Genomic DNA, 19,151 nt, shown 5'->3' with positions numbered 1-19,151 from the left:
GAAGGAAGAGAGGAAGATAGGGAAGGAGAGGGAAGGAGAGAGAGAGGAAGGGAGGGAGGGAGGAGGGAAGGAAGGAAGGAAGGGAGGGAGGGAGGGAGAGAGGAAGAGAGGAAGGGAGGAAGGAAGGAAGGAAAGGAGGGAGGAAGGAAGGGAGGGAGAAAGGAAGAGAGGAAGATAGGGAGGGAGAGGGAAGGAGAGAGAGAGGAAGGGAGGGAGGGAGGAAGGTCCCGAGGAGCAAAAGTGATGGAGAAGCAGCTGGAAGAACCAGCAAGTTAACATGGTATTTCATGTGTTAAAATTCAGTTATTTAAATGGAAGTAGTTGCGAAACAAGCCCAAGTTTTAGAGCTGTTGAATGTTATCTTTGCGACCCCATTTGTGGTTTGCTTGGCAGGGATACTGGAGTGGTTTGCCATTTCATTCTCTAGGTTATTTTATTTTATTTTTTAATTATTTTTTTTTTTTTTGCGAAGCAATTGGGGTTAAGTGACTTGCCCAGGGTCACACAGCTAGTAAGTGTCAAGATTTGAATCACATTTGAACTCAGGTCCTCCTGACTCCAGGGCCAGTGCTCTATCCATTGTGCCACCTAGCTGCCCCTCTCCAGGTCATTTTACAGATGAAGAAACTGAGGCAAATAGGGTTAAGTGACTCGTCCAGGGTCACCCAGCTTGTAAGTATCTGCGGCCATATTGGAACTCAGGTCTTCCTGACTCCTGGCCCAGAGCTCTATCTCCTGCACCATCTAGTTGGGACTAGCCAGAGGGAAAAGGTGATGGCTCCCAAAGGCTCCCTAAGGCACTAGTGGGGAAGGAGTGGGTGCTGATCCCCAGGTGTCTCAGGGATGACAGCAGGACCAGAGATGGCTTTCCACCAGCCTGCTGGGCTGAAAGGTCTCAACATTACATCAGGTAAACTCCCCAAAGGCAGCTGTGAACAGAGTAATGATTCCTGGTGCCCACTCAGCGAGGGTGCTAGCTGTTTCCTAAGACCCTGCCCCACACAGGTGAGACTAGTTGTTTTCCCTAAGAGGTACTGAACTTGTTAAAACAATAGAAAGCACAGGAACAAATAAATTAATTTAGTTTTAAAACAAAACAATTAACCAAAAGCAAACATTATACATAACTGAGTAAAGTTAGAGGCCTTTCCAACAGACTAAGGCATGATGCAAGGCTAGCCATTATCCCCATGAAAATTTAACCTAGTGTTAGAAATGCAAATTATAGAAAGAGGCAAGAAAGAGAATTGGAGGGCATAACCATGGGCAAAGAAGAGTCAGAATTATTCCTTTTTGTTTTGTAGAGTGCTACAAAATGCTTTGTAGGAATAACCTACAAAATGCTTTGTAGTTGGATTTGTAGCACAACGTGCTAGAACCATGTTCTAGCAATCCAAAAACTCTAGTTTGGGGGGCGACCACTCAGTGATTTTGACAAAAACGCTGGGACATGGAAAACTATCTGGCAGCAATCAGTAACCTAACCCTAACCCCCAGCATCTCACACTGTATCCCAAGCTCAGCTTCACAAGGATATGCGACATAGACATACATAAATTGAAGGAGCAGGGAAGAAGTTATCTTTCATTTCTAACGATGGAGGAAAAGGCCATGCCCAAATGAAAGACTGAGAGGATCATAGCCGATAAAACAGACAATTTCAATTAAGTTTTTGTACAAACGAATGCAGTTAAAATCAGAAGGAAAACAGGTAACCGGGGAACTCTTTGCAGCAAGTTTCTCTACTAAAGGTTTTATGTCCACAATAAAAGAGGAATTGAGAGAGCCGTTCCCCAACAGATCACTGGCCAAAGAACCAGCGGTTCTCAAAGGAAGAAAGCCAAGTTCTCAACAGCCATGTGAAAAAAATGCTCCAAATCACTAATTAGAGAAGTACAGTCAGGGCAGCTGCAAAGTGTACCTCAAGCCCACCTAACTGGCAAAGATGGTGGGAGCACAACAGCTAAGGCTGTGGGTGGGACGGGAGTGATGCCCCAAAGGGACTGAGCTCTGCCTGCCCTTAGGCTCAGGGACACCACTATTGGCCTACGCCCAAGAGACCAAAGAAAGAGGAAATGGACCTTTAAATACTGAAATATCAGTAGCAGCTCTTTGGATGGTAAGCCCAAACTAGCAAGTAAAGGTGCACCCACCTAATGGGAAAACGGTTAAGGGAATCACGAGACATAAATCTAATGGAACATTCTCATACTATGAAAGGGTGAGGAAACAGGTTTCCTCAGGGACTGGGGGGACCTCTGGGTATAGAAGCAGACTGGAGTGGGATCAGGGCTCAGCTGATCATTAGGACCATTGTGGGAACAGGGAGAGAGCCTCCCGGCAATTCAGGTCTCCTCCAAAGGTATCCCCCTTATCCCGGGGAATGGCCTTGGGACAAAGGACAGAAATGAAAGCCTCTCCTTTTCAGGAAAGCTGACCTAGACATCTGTGTGTGAGGAGGAACTTGGCTGTGGTTCCAGGGTCACCAATCACAGAATTGGAGATGGAAGGGACCTCAGTCATCCCTAGTGTGACCCATGCACATAAAGGGGTTGGGGGAGAGAGAGCTGATCAACCAACCCACCCCTATTCCACTTACACGAAGTGTTGAGATGATGTCTGTGCTCTGACACCTTGACCAGGGGAGAGGGAACACAGCTCAAGCAATCGTTCAAAGCTTTAGACTGAGTTCAAAACCATCTTTGAAAGCCATCGGATGAACACCAGCCAATGCTGCTGATCGGTCTAGGGACTTGGTTACACCCTGAGGAGGATCTTTGGGGGCATGGGGGCTTCACAGTCGAGGCTCTGCATGCCCAGGGGAGGAAGAACTCCCAGCAGTGAGGAGCTCCGAGCGTCCCTTGGCCACACATCCCTCCAAGCCTGAGGACACTTTCCTATAGATTCTGTCTATGTTGGTGGGAAGATATGTTCCAGACTTTCGGGCAATGTTTTGTACATTTTTGTTTGGTAAATGTCCATTTTTTTTTGCAGTTTTCTCTAACATTTTTATTTATTTTTAAATGTTTTATTTTTTCCCCAATTACATGTTAAAACAAATTTTTTAAACATTTTACAAAGTTTTGAGCTTCAAATTCTATCCCTCCCATCCTGCCTTCCCTCTTCTCTCTGAGATGGTAAGCAATCAGATATAGAATACCCATGTCTAAAAGCTCATTGGGGTTGACTGGAGTGCTAATCAACGGTAATGATGATACTGAGGAGGTATTAACTGGTACTATTAGATGACATGAAGAAGTGGCAGTGAAAACACTCGGCAATGGGAGCTCAAGCTGAGAACACTGGAGAACCAGCCAACCAAAGTGTTAGGTTGCCCTGAGGAAACCAAGAGGGAACATCTAAGTCGGTCTGCTCCGGGACCCATTTGTCTGTGCCTCAAGTGGGTGCTGGGCTGGCCCCATCAGAGTAAGTATGAGCTGCTGTTCTCCCAGCCATGGACACTCCATGGAATGCAGGACCAAAGATTGCTTGCAAGGAAGCTTCTTGTTGCCTTTGACGCACGAGGAGTCCATAGGAGTGAGGTGCCTTTTGATGGAACAGAAATTCTCTGCCCTTGTTGGTTTCATAGGTCAATGAGTGCATTCATGTTAATGTATCAGTTCAAAAAAGGACTGCGCATCCCACAGGTGCCAGGCCCTGTGTTAGTCCCAGGGCCACCACAAGAAAGAAAATCTCTTCAGCTTTGAGAGGTGGGGTGGGTGCACACCCCCACGAGATGATGCCCAGAGGAGTCCTGGAAGGGGTGATGGGAAGGGAAGGGTTCTGAGAGGTGGAGCCTGGAGAGGGAAGGGAAGTGGAACAGTTCTTAGAGCCCGTAGACAGCAGCCAAAGGCTCATTTGCAGGAGGGAGCGAGATGGCCAGGCCTGTGTCTTAATGAGATTAGTTTATAATTGCATGGAGGACAGACTGGAGGATGGAGACCTGGGCAGGGGAGATGGAAGCAGTCCAGGCCAGAGGGAGGGAGAGGAGTCTGAAGTCGAGAGGCGGCTGGCTGTTGGTGTGGAGAGACCTCCTCCCCTCGGACTTCTCAAGATAGCAGCCTCCTCCACCTCTGTGGCCTCTTCCCAATTGGCTGAGCCCGCATGCCAGGTACCGTCCTCTCCCCCTTCAGCACTGTCTTCCACCAGACTGGCAGCTCCTTATGGGCGGGCACTTTCCTGCTAGGCTTAGCACAGGGCCTGCCGATAAGCACTTCATACTTATCTTGGATACTGGATTGGTAAGACTTAGCCACCAAGTGAATGTGCGTGTGGGGGGTGGGGGTTTATCAGAGGGGCTAAGAAGCTGGAGCCCTCACTGGAGGCTCAGTTCCGTGAACCCTTTTTGGGGAGGACATTCCTAAGCTGGAGAGGGACCCTTGGAGGGCTGCCTCCTTTGCCACAAGCTCCTGCCAGATGAGGGCAGATGTGCCAGTCTGGGGTTTTGCTTTGTGATACCCTGTGGCTCCAGCCTGGCCACACAGTAAGGGGGTGGTGGGAGGGCCTCTGCAGGTACATGGTGGACCCACTAAAGTCTCCATACCATCCTGCGCCCAGTCTTCTGATAGGTGTCTTCCGTTCACCTGCATACTAGCAGACTGTGGACAGTCCTGACCTGCTCCAGCCTGGGCCTGGGGCCCAATGCCTGATGCCCATCTCAGAGATGGTCAGACTCTCTGGTCAAGGCAATACCACACATTCATGGATGAGAAGTCCAGTTGAGGCCTTGCTACATTCAAAGCTTTTTGCAAAACCAAATTCTCTCAAAAAAGGAACCACAGACAGACATGAAGCCTTATCTATCTGATGAGAGCAGGTGAGGCAGAAGTCTGTGAAGCAGTCTCCCCTTCGGGACATGCTGTCCAGGGGGCCTGGAACAGAGTGGGCAAAGCCCAGACTGGTAGACTGCCCACAGTCGGCCGAGAAAGGAAAGGGTAATAGCAGCTAGGGAGATTCTGAGCCTTGTCTCCATCCCCAGTCCTCGTCCTTCACAGACTGCGATAAAAGAGAAGCAGGAAACGTGGTGGGCAGGGACAGCTAAGGGAGGGGGAGCAGGCAGTGGCTGGCCCTCCTAGGAGGAACATGCACAGCTATACACCATCAAACCCAGGTTCTTTCTGCTACAAAAGAAACACATGAAGCAAGCAGTTTAATTGATCTCTTGCCAATACAAAAATAAGCATCCCAACAAAACAATTATTTACTTTTTAAATTACTTCACACGTTCACGTAACATTAACAGAAAATATATTTACCCCCCCACAGTAAACAAGTGCAATCTTTTGAACCATAAAAATCATAACCCGATCTGTACAACAGATAAATAAACCCTGTCTACAATAGTCAGCTTGTAAAAAAAACAAAAAGAAAGGAAATGCTCCTGACACGTTTCCTTCAAAGCCTCATTAAAGTCGGTCCAAGACTTATATCACAAACCCCCAATCCATCGCTCAGCAAAGAACATGGTGAGATGAACGTGGGAAGGCTGAATGGAGGTTGGGAAGGACTTTCCAAACGTTGGAAATCATATGTAAAAATGAATAAATGGAGAAAAATGTCCAATCGATCCATGACCTAAGTGACCTCCTCCTTGCGGAGCTGGTAATGAAAAGTCAAGGGGGGAAGGGAGGAATTCTGGGTGGAAAAATTTGTCTTTTTAAAAGCCAACACACAGCACTAGCACAGGCATGGCACAGGACCCCTGAGTGGGGGCGGAACCAAGCAGACCCCAAGGGGGACAATGGCGACTGTGTCAGGAAACATGCAGCCCACCCAAGTCACTTGGACATCACCACACAGACACTAAGAAAACGTCTTCGAAAAGTGCAGGGGGCACCAGCACAACCCTGCTGCAGAGGATCAGGCTTCCCACAGTCCTCGAGGGCCGCCCAGGCACACACACAATCTCGCCTGTAGGCCTCGGGATGGCTACTGCCTGCGTTCCCCTTGGATGGAGGACAGGAGGAGGAGAGCAGAGAAGAAGCCCGCGATGCAGGCCAGCCTCTTCCAGAGAGCTGCGCTTTCTTTGGGGATGAGGATCTGGGCAAGGTCATTGGTGATGCGCGAGATTTCATGGGCCACACACACAAAGATGAAAGTGCTGACCGTGATGTTGAGCATCGGGTTGCCAGGAATAAGAACCAAGATGCCCCTGGTGTCTGCGGCCAGCCAGATATGGTATTGGCAGATGAAGAGCTGGGAAGGAAGAAAGAGCCACAGTCATGTAGGCCACGGGAGGGTCGTGGGAGAAAACTCATCCACATGGTGCACGAGAGGATAAAGACCAATAGAACTCCCTTTTCTGGAGTCACTCAAAACGATGACCCAGATTCTGACTCTACTGTAGTGGGGGAGTGCAGATGGGGGTAAATGAGATAAAGTGGATATTATTATCCTGGGACTCTCTAGGAAAAAAGCCAAGAAACGAAGATGGGTGATTCCACACCCTCAGACTAGTCAGAACAGTCGCCTTTCATGAAGCCTTGGGAGGCTCCCAAAAGGACCATGCCTTCCACAAGATGCCACGCCCCCAGTCTGGGCAACGATGCATCCAACTGCGGTGCCTGCACATACACGTACGTGCACCCCAAGCATACGCATGTACCTACTGTGCACACACCCCAGCCAGTGATGGAAAGGTTTTTTTTCAGGCATCTCTGTCATTGCAATCCTTAGATCCAATCTTCTGCAATTTTGAAAACCTTCACCACTATCAGCAGCTGTTTTAACCCCCTGGCCAGCCTCTAATGAAACACCAGAGGGGTGTCCCCTTCAACTTGGAGTCTGGAAGCCCTGGGTTCAAATCCTTCCTCATGGTGCCTGGGGCAGGCCCTGCTGGGGCCTCTGTAAGGGTCTTCTTCTCCCCTTCCCTTCCTGCCTTCAGGGAGCTTACAGTCTCCACTTAATATGAGAATGGGGCAGGACAACTATAATATGCAGTATAGAGCATGAAAAAAACAAAGTATGATCCTTGGGAGCCTGAAGGGGAAGGCTGGGGACTATTTCCCTTAGGTGGAATCTGAGCAGGGCCAAGTGGGAGAGGTGGAGGGCAGTACAGTTAGAGGGACCAGGGTGGGCAAAGGGGTGAAAGTAGGGCAGTTCAAATGGCTGGAACTCAGAGAGTGGGAGTAGAGAAGGGCAGGCTGAGGAGGGCAGAGGGAGGAAAAGCTTACACTGGATGCCAGCCTAGAGCAGACACAGACTGGGCTGCGGGGGCTGGAGAGGGAGGACCCTCAGGGAAGTCCTTCCCGTAGGCAGACAGAGAGGTCTGGAGCTCTCAGAAGATGGGGAGGACTCGGGAGGTTGTTGGCACAGAGAGGGGCCGTCCAGGGGGTACTGCCGAAGGAGTGGAGAGAGGCCAGAGAGCTCAGGCAGTGGTCACCTGGGTTTGAGGGTAGGAGGGAAGGAGATCCCTCGGCAGGGGTGGGGAAGGGAAGCGAGATGAAAAGCGGACACAGGAACGTCAACACACGAAAACACGCATACTCACCTCTAATGATATTTTCCCAAACCAAGCGAAAAACGAGCTATACACTGAGCGGACATATCCCGGGATGTTTCTGATGAGAATGAAAGCTAGAATCTAAAGGACGAGCCAAAGGAAGAGTCCGTTAATCCACCACCCTCTCCAGGGCCCGGAGCCCCCCGCCTCTCCCAAGCGTCAGGAGCCCTACCTGCACGACGGACACCGCGGGATGCAGCTCGTTGCACTCGGCTTTGGTCTTACAGCTGCTGGCCCAGATGGAGTAGGTCTAGGAGGGAAGGGCCATGTGGATCAGCTCGCGAAGAGCCAGCGCGACCTCGTCTCCTTCCCACGAGACCATCCCAGGTGCTACCAGCAGAGAAGGCCACCGCGAGCAGGCTGCCCTACTGCACTCCAAGAAGGCCCATTTTACAGAGTGGGCAGCACACACTGTACCCCAAGAGCCCACCCGTCCCAGGCCCGGGGACTGCATGACTGTAAAACAAGGGGCTCGGCCACTCCTGGGCATCCCCTGCCCCTCCAGCTAACCGACCCCAGAATTAAAGGACCAAAGGCATTCCTGTCAGGGAACTCACCAAGAAGGAGACCACGGAAACAAAGAGCAGCACGTTCGACATCCTGCTGGGGAGCAGGGGCTCCCCTTTCCCCTCGGAGAGCACCTGGCGCTTCTGCAAGGCCAGGTAAACAAACGCAAACAACATTCCATGGAATACAACCTGTGAAGGAAGGCCCACCACGGGAGTCACAGTGAGGACAAGAGCGCATCGCCCGTGGCTTCCTGTACCTTCTCTCCTCTGAGTATACCTTGGCTGGGTGTTGCTTAGCCCCGTTTTACAAATAAAGAAACTGAGGGAGAAGGTCACACTGCTATTGGTCAAAGAGCCAGATGGGCAGCGGGGGATAGAAAGGACCCCAAGCAGAGGTCACAGACAAGAGGTGCTGCTCTCTGGGCCATGTTGAGAGCAAAGGAGTACATCTGGTCTCCTCAGCCATGGCCCTCTGAAAGGACACCATTAGCTGTGACTGCATCGAGTGTCACCTGACCTGCTGGGCTACCTGGGAAGCTGAAGGCAAGTGTGGCAGGAAGGCCCATAAGGAAGGGCTGCCAGGCATAAGCTGACCCAGCTTTGAGAGGGGCACCCACTGTTCTCACTCCTCCCTAGCAGGACCAGGGACTCTGCGAGTTGGCAGGGACCTGGGGGCCATGTTGTCCAAACCCTCCCCAATAAGGGCTCATCTAACTTAGCCCAAAGACTTCTAGGGTCCAGGAGCCCATCACCCCTGCAGTTCTAACTGTGAAAAAGTCACCCTAGGGGCAGCTAGGTGGCGCAGTGGATAGAGCACCGGCCCTGAAGTCAGGAGGACTGAGTTCAAATCCGGCCTCAGACCAAACACTTGACACGTACTAGCTGTGTGACCTTGGGCAAGTCACTTAACCCCAATTGCCTCACTTAAAAAAAAAAAAAGTCACCCTGACAACAAGGGAAATGTGCTCAGGCCAGAGCCACTGGACACGAAGGTCCCCCTGAAGCCTCCTCTTCCTCAGTCCCCTTATGGGCCCCTCCTATGACAAGTCAGGTCATCTGCTCATCCCACCGGTGTGCTCATTGGACCAGGCCCCTCTGACCTCACGGCCCACTCCAGAACGAAGAGGAGAAACCGTGCTCCCCCCTCCCCCCAACCCTACATGTAAAACCCAGGGACTCTCCTGAAAAGGGGGCAGACAGGTCAGGAAGTTCCCAAAGACACTTCTGGGCCTCCAAGTACAAGTGATGACATACGTAGCGGTCCAATTTCCACCGGAACCACCACTCATAGACATTTCCATTCAATTCAAAACACTTGGACAATGGCCAAAGAGAAAAGATCTTCTCAAACGCCCCCTGCAAAACACAAAGGTAGAGAGGCCATCAACCAGAAGCCATCCACCTCCCATGATGGCCGCTTCCTGAAGCCTTCTGAATCCCTCCAAGTCCAAGAAGGGCAAAGAAAAGGCTGATCATACCAAAGGCGTTCCAGGCGGGGAGATCCCTGATCCTGAGGAGACTAAGCCAGGTGGACCGATGGAGCTGGCACCAAGATGGGGGCCACTGGGATACCTGAGGGGGGTAACCAGCCCTGCCTGCAAACAGAACAGCTCAAAGCTTCTGTGCAGATGGGCCTGAGCTGGAAAGAAACCCAGGCCCCCAAAAGCAGCAGCCAGATCAGCTTAGTTGGAGGGAGGGAGAGATGGGCAACAAACCCAGAAAGAGGAGGAGCCTGATTGAGGGCTTTGCAAAACAGGATGGAGCCCGTCAAGGCTACTGCAATGGTCTGGGCGACTGAGAGAGGAGAGACGTGCACACTGGATGTCCACTGACCTCTCAGCCTGGAAATGTCCATGAGGGGACAGCAGGGCTACATCACAGAGATGGTAAGAACAGCCATGGAAGGTGATGAAGAGAAGAGAGGACCAGAAGGGCCAGATTCGAGGCAAGGAGGCTAATAGAGAGGCTGCTGCACCCTGACTGAAAGGAGGGGATGGATAGGAGGCCTGGAGAGGCGGCCGCCAACTGGACAGCCTTGGGGCTCTGACTCACTATGAGAGGACGGGGTCCCAAAACCCCGGAGATAAGAGGGTGGTCAACAGCACCCAATGGTGCAGAGGCAAAGAAGGATGAGGACTGAGGAAAGGTCTAAGGCCAGTCTGCAAGAGAAGTGAGTGCAGGGCAAGTGAAGTGAAAAACCTGAGCAGCTTCTACCAGGAGGGTGGCTGAGATAAGAGGCCTGGGGGATGTTTGGCTCTAGGGATGGTACCCTTTTCTCATCTGAGGCACTGGAGGGTGGCTGGCAGCTGGCCTGGGGTTGGGGACGGCTCCCCCAGCTTGACGGCCCACACCCCATTTACACTGGACACACTTGTCCCCAGCACCAGGCTAGTCCACCCTTTCTCTGCTTCTCAGTGGTCCCGAGGGCCACCCCACTGCCAAGATGCACATGTCAGCACAGGCCATGACTCAGAGCCAGAGTACTCCACTGTGGGGTGGGGGGTGTCACAGACCTGAGAAGCTAGAAATGAGTCTTGCCCAAGCCCCCCTACAGACAAAGGTCGGTAGACCCAGCCACTGAGGTCACCGAGTCTCAGCAGCCTGAGCTCCTGGGAGGCTGCAGGGTCCTCACGGGGGAACACTTAGGACAACCCTCTCCATGGCCTCACCAGAGTTACAGGCCCAGCTCTTTCCCCAATGTGCTCATCCTAGAACCCAGCAAATTAAAAGCAAATTCAGCGCCAAGGGTGACCGCAGAGCCCTCAGCATTCAGAACTGCCCCGAACAGCTTAACAACCACCAGCAAAATAAGGTTCTTAGGACATTTACACTAGACATCTACATTTACAAAAACTACCCTGAAATTGCCGCTGCCAATGAGTCAATGGGACCAAGACCAATCTGGGCCTGAAAAGACAGTTTTTGGGACATTCCAGTGAGGCCACTTCAAAATAAAGACATGTCTGCTCTCACGCATCCAGTGCAGGTCAGGATGCCTGAGACATCCGTGAAGATGCAGATGCTGAGACAATACGAACCTGAGAATACGCCAGGAAGCAGACACAGACGAGCAGGAACGCGAGTTTCATCAGCGCACCCAAATGCCAGAAGCAGCTTCCTGGGGGATGAGACATTTTCTGGGTTAGGGTAACTCGCTTTTTCTATAGAAATGCAAGTCAGAAGCCATTTAACAGTCCAGTCAGTCTGACCACAGGTCACACTTCAAGCCACCTCTGCCACCTACATCTGAACACAGCCTCTTTCTGAGGTCTCTCTCCAGCTTAAAATCGAGGCTCTTCCCAACTCACCAAGCCAACGCTCTCAATTTTAAAAGTGTGGGCAGCAATCTTACTGAAACGTTTTGTCTAACAACCCATTTTTTAAAAAAAGGTCTAAATTTATTTAATTAATAAAAGCATTTGTATCTTTTATTTTTAACGATCGACATTTCCCAATACATTCCTCCCCTCCCCTCCCAGAGAGCTGTGACCTCTATAACAAGGAATTTCTTTTTTTTATATTTTTTTTAAATAAATTTATTTATTTTTAGTTTTCAACATCCACTTCCACAAGATTTTGAGTTACAAACCCTCCCCCCATCTTGCCCCTCCCCCCACCTCAGGATGGCATGCATTCTGAATACCCCTTCCCCTACTCTGCCCTCCCTTCTATCTCTCCCCCTCTTCTCTTATCCCCTTCCCCTTCTATTTTCCTGTAGGGCAGGATAGATTTTTGTACCCCATTTTCTGTATTTCTTATTTTCCAGTTGCATGTGAAAACATTTTTTTAAACATGTGTGTTTAAAACTTTGGGTTCCAAATTTTCCTACTTCTTCCCTCCCCACCCACCTTCATTGAAAAGGCAAGCAACTCAATATAGGTTATATACGTGCAGTTATGCAAAACACTTCCATAGCAGACATGCTGTGAAAAACTAATTCTATTTCCCTTAATCCTATCCCAGCCCCCTCATTTATTCTATTCTTTCTTTTGACCCTGTCCCTCCTCAGAAATATTTGCTTCTGATTTATCCCCTTTCCCAATCTGCCCTCCTCTCTATCATCCCCCTACTCTCCTGTCCCCTTCCCCTCCTATTTTCCTGTAGGGTAAGACAGATTTCCATACTCAATTGAGTGTATATGTTATTCCCACCTTAAGTCAAATTCTATGAGAATAAGATTCACTCATTCCCTCTCGCCTTCCCGTTTCCTCTCCACTGTAAGAGCCTTTTCTGTTTTTTTTTTGTGAGATAATTTACCCCATTCTACCTCTCCCTTTCACCTTCTCCTAGTAGAATCCTCTCTCACCCCTTAATTTTATTCTCCAGATATGACCCCTTCATCTTCAACTCACCCTGTGCCCTCTATCTATATCTTTATCTATATATATAATATAATTTTTTCCTTCCAACTACCCTAATACTGACAAGGTCTCATGAGTTACAAATATCATCTTTCCATGCAGGAATGTAAACAGTTCAACATTAATAAGTCTCTTATGATTTCTCTTTCCTGTTTACCTCTTCATGCTTCTCTTGAGTCTTGCATATGAAAGTCAGATTTTCTATTCAGCTCTGGTCTTTTCATCAAGAATGCTTGAAAGTCCCCTATTTCACTGAATGACCATTTTTGCCCTGAAGGATTATACTCAGTTTTGCTGGGTAGGTGATTCTTGGTTGTAGTCCTATCTCCTTTGCCCTCCAGAATATTATATTCCATGCCCTGCGGTCCCTCAATGTAGAAGCTGCTAAATCTTGTGTTATGCTGATTGTGTTTCTACAATACTTGAATTGTTTCTTTCTGGCTGTTTGTAATATTTTCTCCTTGATCTGGGAACTCTGGAATTTGGTGACAATATTCCTAGGAGTTTTCCTTTGGGGATCTCTTTCAGGAGGTGATTGGTGGATTCTTTCAATTTCTATTTTGTCCTCTGGTTCTAAAATATCAGGGCAGTGTTCCTTGATAACTTCTTGAAAGATGATGTCTAGGTTCTTTTTTTGATCATGGCTTTCAGATAGTCCAATAATTTTTAAATTCTCTCTCCTGGATCTATTTTCCACGTCAGTTGTTTTTCCAATGAGATATTTCACATTGTTTTCTCATTTTTCATTCTTTTGGATTTGTTTTACAGTGTCTTGATTTCTCATAAAGTCAAAAGCTTCCAATTGCTCTATTCTAATTTTTAAGGACATATTTTCTTCAGTAATCTTTTGGACTTCCTTTTCCATTGGCCATTTTTGCTTTTTAGGGCATTCTTCTCCTCATCGGCTTTTTGGACCTCTTTTGTCATTTGGGTTAGGCTATTTTTTAAGGTGTTATTTTCTTCAGTATTTTTTGGGTCTCCTTTAGCAAGCTGTTGACTTGTTTTTCATGATTTTCTTGCATCACTCTCAGTTTTTCCTCTACTTCTCTTACTTGCTTCTCAAAAATCCCTTTTGAGCTCTTCCAAGGCCTGGGACTGATTCATATTTTTCTTGGAGGCTTTGGATGTAGGAGCTTTGACTTTGTTGTCTTCTTCTGGTTGTATGTTTTGATCTTCTTTGTCACCAAAGTAAGATAATATAGTCTGACTCTTTTTGTGCTACTTACTCATGATCCCTCCCAGCCAATTACTTGAGTTTTAAACTCTTTGTTAAGGTAAGAGTCTGCTTCCAATGTGGAGAATGTACTGTCCCAAGCTTCGGGGGTGTGGACAGCTGTTTTCAGAGATACTTCTAGGGACCTGTAAATTTTCAGTTCTTCCAAGGTGGTATGATAAGTGGCGAGGTGTTTCCTCTCCACAGCCACAACAAGCTCCACCGCACCAGCGTTCCTCCTAACCCCAGGACCACCCCTCAGAACTGTGAACCAGATCTAAGCACCAGTAAAGCAAGAGATTCCTGCCTCAGCACTGGCAAAGAGATCCCTGCAATCCCCCTCTGATCAGTCACTCGATTCCCCCTCAGTCTGTGGGCCGGAAGCTCAGGAAACCACCTGGGCCCCGGGCCACACTTGAGACTTGTGGCTGGTATCCTGAGCTCCTCTTTCACCACAGCAGTCACAGACTTTTCCCACTGACCTTCTAAGTTGTCTTTGGCATTCGTGGGTTGAGAAGTCTGGAAACCGCCACAGCTGTCTGCAATTCAGTCCTCTGAGGCCTGCTCCAGGGTCGCTGTGGCCTGTGCGCCCATGCTGAAATGCACTCCTCTCCCCACCTGGTGCGATATACCTTTCTGATCAACCATCCAGGTTATCTTGGGCTGGAAATTTGTTTCACTCTGTCTTTTTGTGAGTTCTGCTGCTTTAGAATTTGTTTAGAGTCATTTTTTACAGGTATTTGGAGGGGTTTGGGGGAGAGCTCAAGCAAGTCACTGCTTTTACTACGCCATCTTGGCTCCGCCCCCCCCCCCCCCAAAGAATTTCAAAATGAGAAAAAGAACAAGGTTATACAACACCACAACTGCATCTCATAGTATATGGAAGGAGCACAATGCAGCCAGTTGATTTTAAAACAGTCTATTTATGAAAATGAAGTAAATATTTTTTAAATGAAATTTTATTTTTCCAACCTAACCCAAATCCACCTCCTCTCCCTCCTGCCTCTCCTTCTCCCCATTGGGAAAGAAAGAAAAACAAACCCCCTAAAGTCCTGCTTCAGCCATATCCACAAACAGATGCCCCGATCTGCTCCCCATGCCCGTGAGCCATCTCACGCAATTGTGGCTCCATTTGCTATTTATGATATTGCTGCCACTGGACGAACTGTTCTCCTGGTTCTACTCACTTCTCTCTGCATCAGCCCATGCAAGTCTTTCCAGGTTTCTCTGAAACCATCCCTAGTCCTTACAGCGCGACAGCATTTCCATCACGTTCTTCTACTGCAACATGCTCAACCCTTCCCTGACTGGTGGGTACTCCCCAGCCCCTGGCAGCATCTAACTCCTTACCTAGAGTTTGTTTTGCTTAGGACAAATCTCTCCCCCAAACTATCCTCCCTCTTATTCTTTGCTCTCCCTTCTCCTCTTTCCCTTCAGTTTCCCTGCTGAGTGAAATGCATCTCTGCATACAACGGTGTGTGAGCCAGGCCAGTAACTGCACTAGCCCTAGGGCCTAGTGCATTCACTGCTCTCATTAATTCAGGGAAGAGTGAGGTTCAAGTATTGCCCTGCTCCCTTTACCGCTTTCTCCCTACTCTCTGATTCTGTAAGATACATTTCCCCATCCACTCTTCTTGGGAGCTCCTGATGATGACAAGGTCAGAGATGTGTGTCATCTCCCGAGTGAGCAGGTGCCTCTGGACTGTTTGTCCCCGTTTACTTTTGAATGTTTCTCTTGAGTCCTGTGTCTGTGACTCAAAGTTTCTATGCAGCTCTGGGGTTCAGATCAGGAATGCTTGGAAGCCCTCTACTTCATTAAAAATCATTTTTCCCTGCTTGGGATCACACTCAAGTCTTGCTGGATGAGTGATTCTTGTCTGCAAGCCCATGGTGTTTTACCATCCGAATACTGTATTCCAAGCTCTCTACTCCTTTAAGGTGGTGACTGCTAAGTTTCGTGTGATCCTGACTGCGGCTCCTTGGGACCTGAATTCTTTCTTTCTCACTTCTGGTAGGAGCTTTTCTTTGACCCAGAAGCTCTGGATTTTGTGAATGCAATGCTCCTGGGAGTTTTCATTTGAGGTTGCTTTCAGAGGTGACCACTGGGTTCTTGCTATTTCCACTCTGCCTTCTGGTTCTAAGAGATCTTGGCAGTTTTTTTCAAATAGGATTTCTAGGCTCTTTTTTTGAAGGATGTGTGTGGGGGAATCATAGCTTTCAGGCAGTCCAACGATTTTAAAATTTCTTCTCTTTGATCTGTTTTCCAGCTCATTTGTTTTTGCTAAGAGACGCCTTACATTTTCTTCTTCTTTTTTTTTCTTCAGTCTTTTGACTTTATTATTACTTGTCTCATGGAGTCATTGGCTTCTATTTAGCCCACTCTAATTTTCAGGGAGTTTGTTGCTCAACTGCCAAGCTGTTGATGCCTTTTCCAACTTCTTTTTTCATAGCTCTCATTGCTTTCCCATTTTTTTTTTCCTCTAGTGCTCTTAGTTTATAAACCATTTTCAAACTTCTTCCAGGAATTCTAGGTAAATTTGTGCACAAGATTGGGCCCCTCTCTACTGGATTTGGGGCCTCTCTGTGCCCTGGTAAACAGCCTCTCCTTGTGCTGGAATGTTCTGCTGATTGGCAGTTCCTAGCCAGATCCCACTGACAGGGTCTGCAAACCTAATACAAATCGCTAACTAATAGCTAACATTTATAGAGTGCCAACTAGGTACCAGGCACTGGGCTAACCACTTTACAATTATGATCTCACTGGATCCTCCCAGCAACCTTTCGAGGGAGGTGCTATTATGATCCATATTTTACAGAGAGGGAAAATGAGGCAGACAGAGGTGAAATGACTTGCCCAGTGCCACTCAACTAGCTTGTTTTTGTTTTTGTTTTTAGGCAATTGGGGTTAAGTGACTTGCCCAGGGTCACACAGCTAGTAAGTGTCAAGTGTTTGGTCTGAGGCTCGATTTGAACTCAGGTCCTCCTGAATTCAGGGCCAGTGCTCTATCCACTGTGCCACCGAGCTGCCCCTCTTTTTGTGTTTTTTTTTTTGTCACCCAACTAGTAATAAATATCTGAGACAGGATTTGAACTCAGGTCTTCCTGACTCCAGGCCCAGCACTCTGGGTACTGCGGTCCTTCTGTCTCCCTAAGCCAACCTGGGCTGGAAAGATGACTCAAAATTTTTCTTGGACTTTCCCATCAGAATCTGGTTTGGTGCCTCTGCTAGGTGGAGCCTACTACTCTATCACACTGACCCTACCTTCCTTCTAAAAGCCTCAAACAAACAGGTAACCTGAACCCTCTCTCTTTTCTCTTTGTCCTTCCTTCTCCCTCTCCCTCCTCTCATTTCTTTTCTTGTCCCTTTCCCCCTCTCCTACCTTCCTTTCCCTCCCAAAGCCACTAAGTGTTGACTTACCGTTAGCTTTCTTTTGGGTGATCTGGGGCCACAAAGCTAAGGTGACATAGATGACCAAGAACCACACAGTGACTAAGGGAACAAAGTAGTAGAATTGGTAAGGCCTGTCCATCACGATGCATAACACCACGACCAGGAAATTGAGACGAAATAATACCTGTGTGCAAAGGGATGGGAACAGAGCAGACAGAGAAGAATCAGCTTCAGTTCAGGCCTGGATACCACAAGCAAAGAATGTGATTTTTTTCTGGTAGGATTTAAATTCAAAAAGGTTATTTAGGACTACAGTAACAGGCTTTACTACGTGCCTTTGTATCGACATATATGGCTTTGTATTTGTATATCACGCATATTTGCCACTTTTATTTGTATATACTATGTATATGTGGCCGTTTTCTTTTCCCTGGGCAAGAGGGGAGAGAAGGGAGAAAAAAATAAATGTTTGTTAATTAGGAAAACATTTTTTTGTTGTTTCGTCATTTCAGTTGTGTCTAACTCTTTGTGACCCCATTTGGGGTTTTCTTGGCAAAGATATTGGAGTGGTTTGTAAAATGAGAACATTTTACAGATGAGTAAACTGAGGCAAACAGGGTTAAATGACTTGCCTGAGGTCACCGGGCTAGTGAGTGTCTGAGGCTGGATTTGAACTAAGGTCTAGGAATCTCTATTAGTTTCACAAGCAGAATTTAAGTACGAACGCCGTCTCCTGAGTCCTCAGTCTTTGTCCCTTTACAAACGAAGCCTCAGGCCCTGACTCCCAATATGCCAACACAGCTCAGTCTCCTCATCGCAAGGCTAAGCACCCAAGGGGCTCCAGGCAGGACCACGACTGGGAAGATGGCATCAAGCTCTGTACCCACTGACCGGTTGGTAAACAGGAATCCAGTTAGCAATCCATTTTGTTTTTTTGTTTTTGTTTTTTTTAGGCAATTGGAGTTAAGTGACTTGCCCAGGGTCACACAGCTAGTATGTGTCAAGTGTTTGATCTGAGGCGGGAATTGAACTCAGGTCCTCCTGACTTCAGGGCCGATGCTCTATCCACTGCGCCACCTAGCTGCCCCCCCTAGCAATCCATTCTGACTGGGCAGTGAGGAGGCTGACAGGGGTTGTTAAGTTAGTTTCTGGATGCTGCAGCCTAGAGAGGCCCAGAATCCCCCAACCCAGTCAGGAGCAGAGGCAGAGGGGCATGGCATCCATCTATCTTTCATTTACTCATTCATTCATTTGTGTATCTATTTGTTTCCTACCTGACATACTCGGTGAATTCCAAAGTCTCCTTTGATCCAAAAGTACGAGAAGTGCCCGTAACCTGTTTGAAATAGATATGCAGCAACCAGAACCCTAATGTGCATATACACAGGCAAAAACTGTTGGCAAAAAAAACGCATTAAATTGGGTGGTTAGGGTCAGACAGAAACTCAAAGGCTGACATGTTCTCATCAGCAGGCAAACAAGCAATTCACAAAGTATATGGGCAGCCCAGCCTTCGGGATCACAACTCAGTCACTCTAGCACCCCAAGGGTTCTGTGAAAGGGGCACTGCTGCTCTGCGCTATTCTCGGGGAGAGAGGCTGTCCTGGGGGGCCCATCTCCCTCTTCTTGATCCCTACAAAGCCCGTTCACCTTTCCTGCCACTCAGATGATATCATTCAACATGAAAGACCTAATGGATGGAAAGCTACAGCGATGAGAATATGACTAGGTCTGGGGGCCTTGGCCCAAGCACCTCTTTCTGCCCCACTTCTGGTCTAGAGCAGATGGGAATGAGAGGGAGAGTCCAACGCTCTCCCTGCCCCCTCCTCCCCTGTCCTGCCAGAGGCTCCATTCCAAGTCGTGAAAGCTGGGTATCTTTACAGTCCCAGGATTCTCCTGCCAAGACTGGCCCAGGGGATTTCTGGCACCCCCAAACAAACTCTGAATCCACTTTCCCAAAGAAAACTTGCTATTCATGTGTTTCAGGCTCCAAGGAACTAAGCAAAGGTAACTATGGATTCCGTGGGCTTCTAGAGGAAAGCCTGGGAAACAACACAACCAGGGTCTTTGTTTTCAAGTGGAAATTCCTTCTGAGATCCGAGCAACCGTCTTCAAAGGCTGCACGGGAAGGGAGCCCATGACTGAGTTGGCCGCAGCCTGGGAGCTTCCAACAATG

General features: G+C 48.3%; 1 protein-coding gene across 3 annotated transcripts in view; it reads right to left on the bottom strand.

Moving 5' to 3' along the window:
* CASD1 (CAS1 domain containing 1) overlaps nucleotides 1–19,151 on the bottom strand; it is a 42,728-nt gene that overhangs the window by 5,903 nt on the left and 17,674 nt on the right. For 2 of the 3 annotated variants that reach the window (XM_027848771.1, XM_027848770.1), the window contains exons 11-17: nucleotides 18,250–18,369; nucleotides 17,003–17,159; nucleotides 11,049–11,128; nucleotides 9,265–9,366; nucleotides 8,059–8,199; nucleotides 7,674–7,751; nucleotides 7,490–7,582 (exon numbers count right to left, since the gene is read on the bottom strand). In XM_027848771.1, the coding sequence (XP_027704572.1) occupies nucleotides 7,490–7,582; nucleotides 7,674–7,751; nucleotides 8,059–8,199; nucleotides 9,265–9,366; nucleotides 11,049–11,128; nucleotides 17,003–17,159; nucleotides 18,250–18,369 (771 nt within the window). Of the gene's footprint in view, nucleotides 1–5,121; nucleotides 6,196–7,489; nucleotides 7,583–7,673; nucleotides 7,752–8,058; nucleotides 8,200–9,264; nucleotides 9,367–11,048; nucleotides 11,129–17,002; nucleotides 17,160–18,249; nucleotides 18,370–19,151 lie in introns of those variants that run through there. The other variant, XM_027848769.1, reaches the window with a different exon arrangement.

The sequence above is a fragment of the Vombatus ursinus genome, unplaced genomic scaffold (assembly GCF_900497805.2).
Source record: "Vombatus ursinus unplaced genomic scaffold, bare-nosed wombat genome assembly UNPS02006874.1, whole genome shotgun sequence".
Classification (NCBI taxonomy): Eukaryota; Metazoa; Chordata; class Mammalia; order Diprotodontia; family Vombatidae; genus Vombatus; species Vombatus ursinus.
The sequence above is the reverse complement of the archived record's forward strand: the minus strand, read 5'-3'. Positions and strand labels throughout refer to the sequence as shown.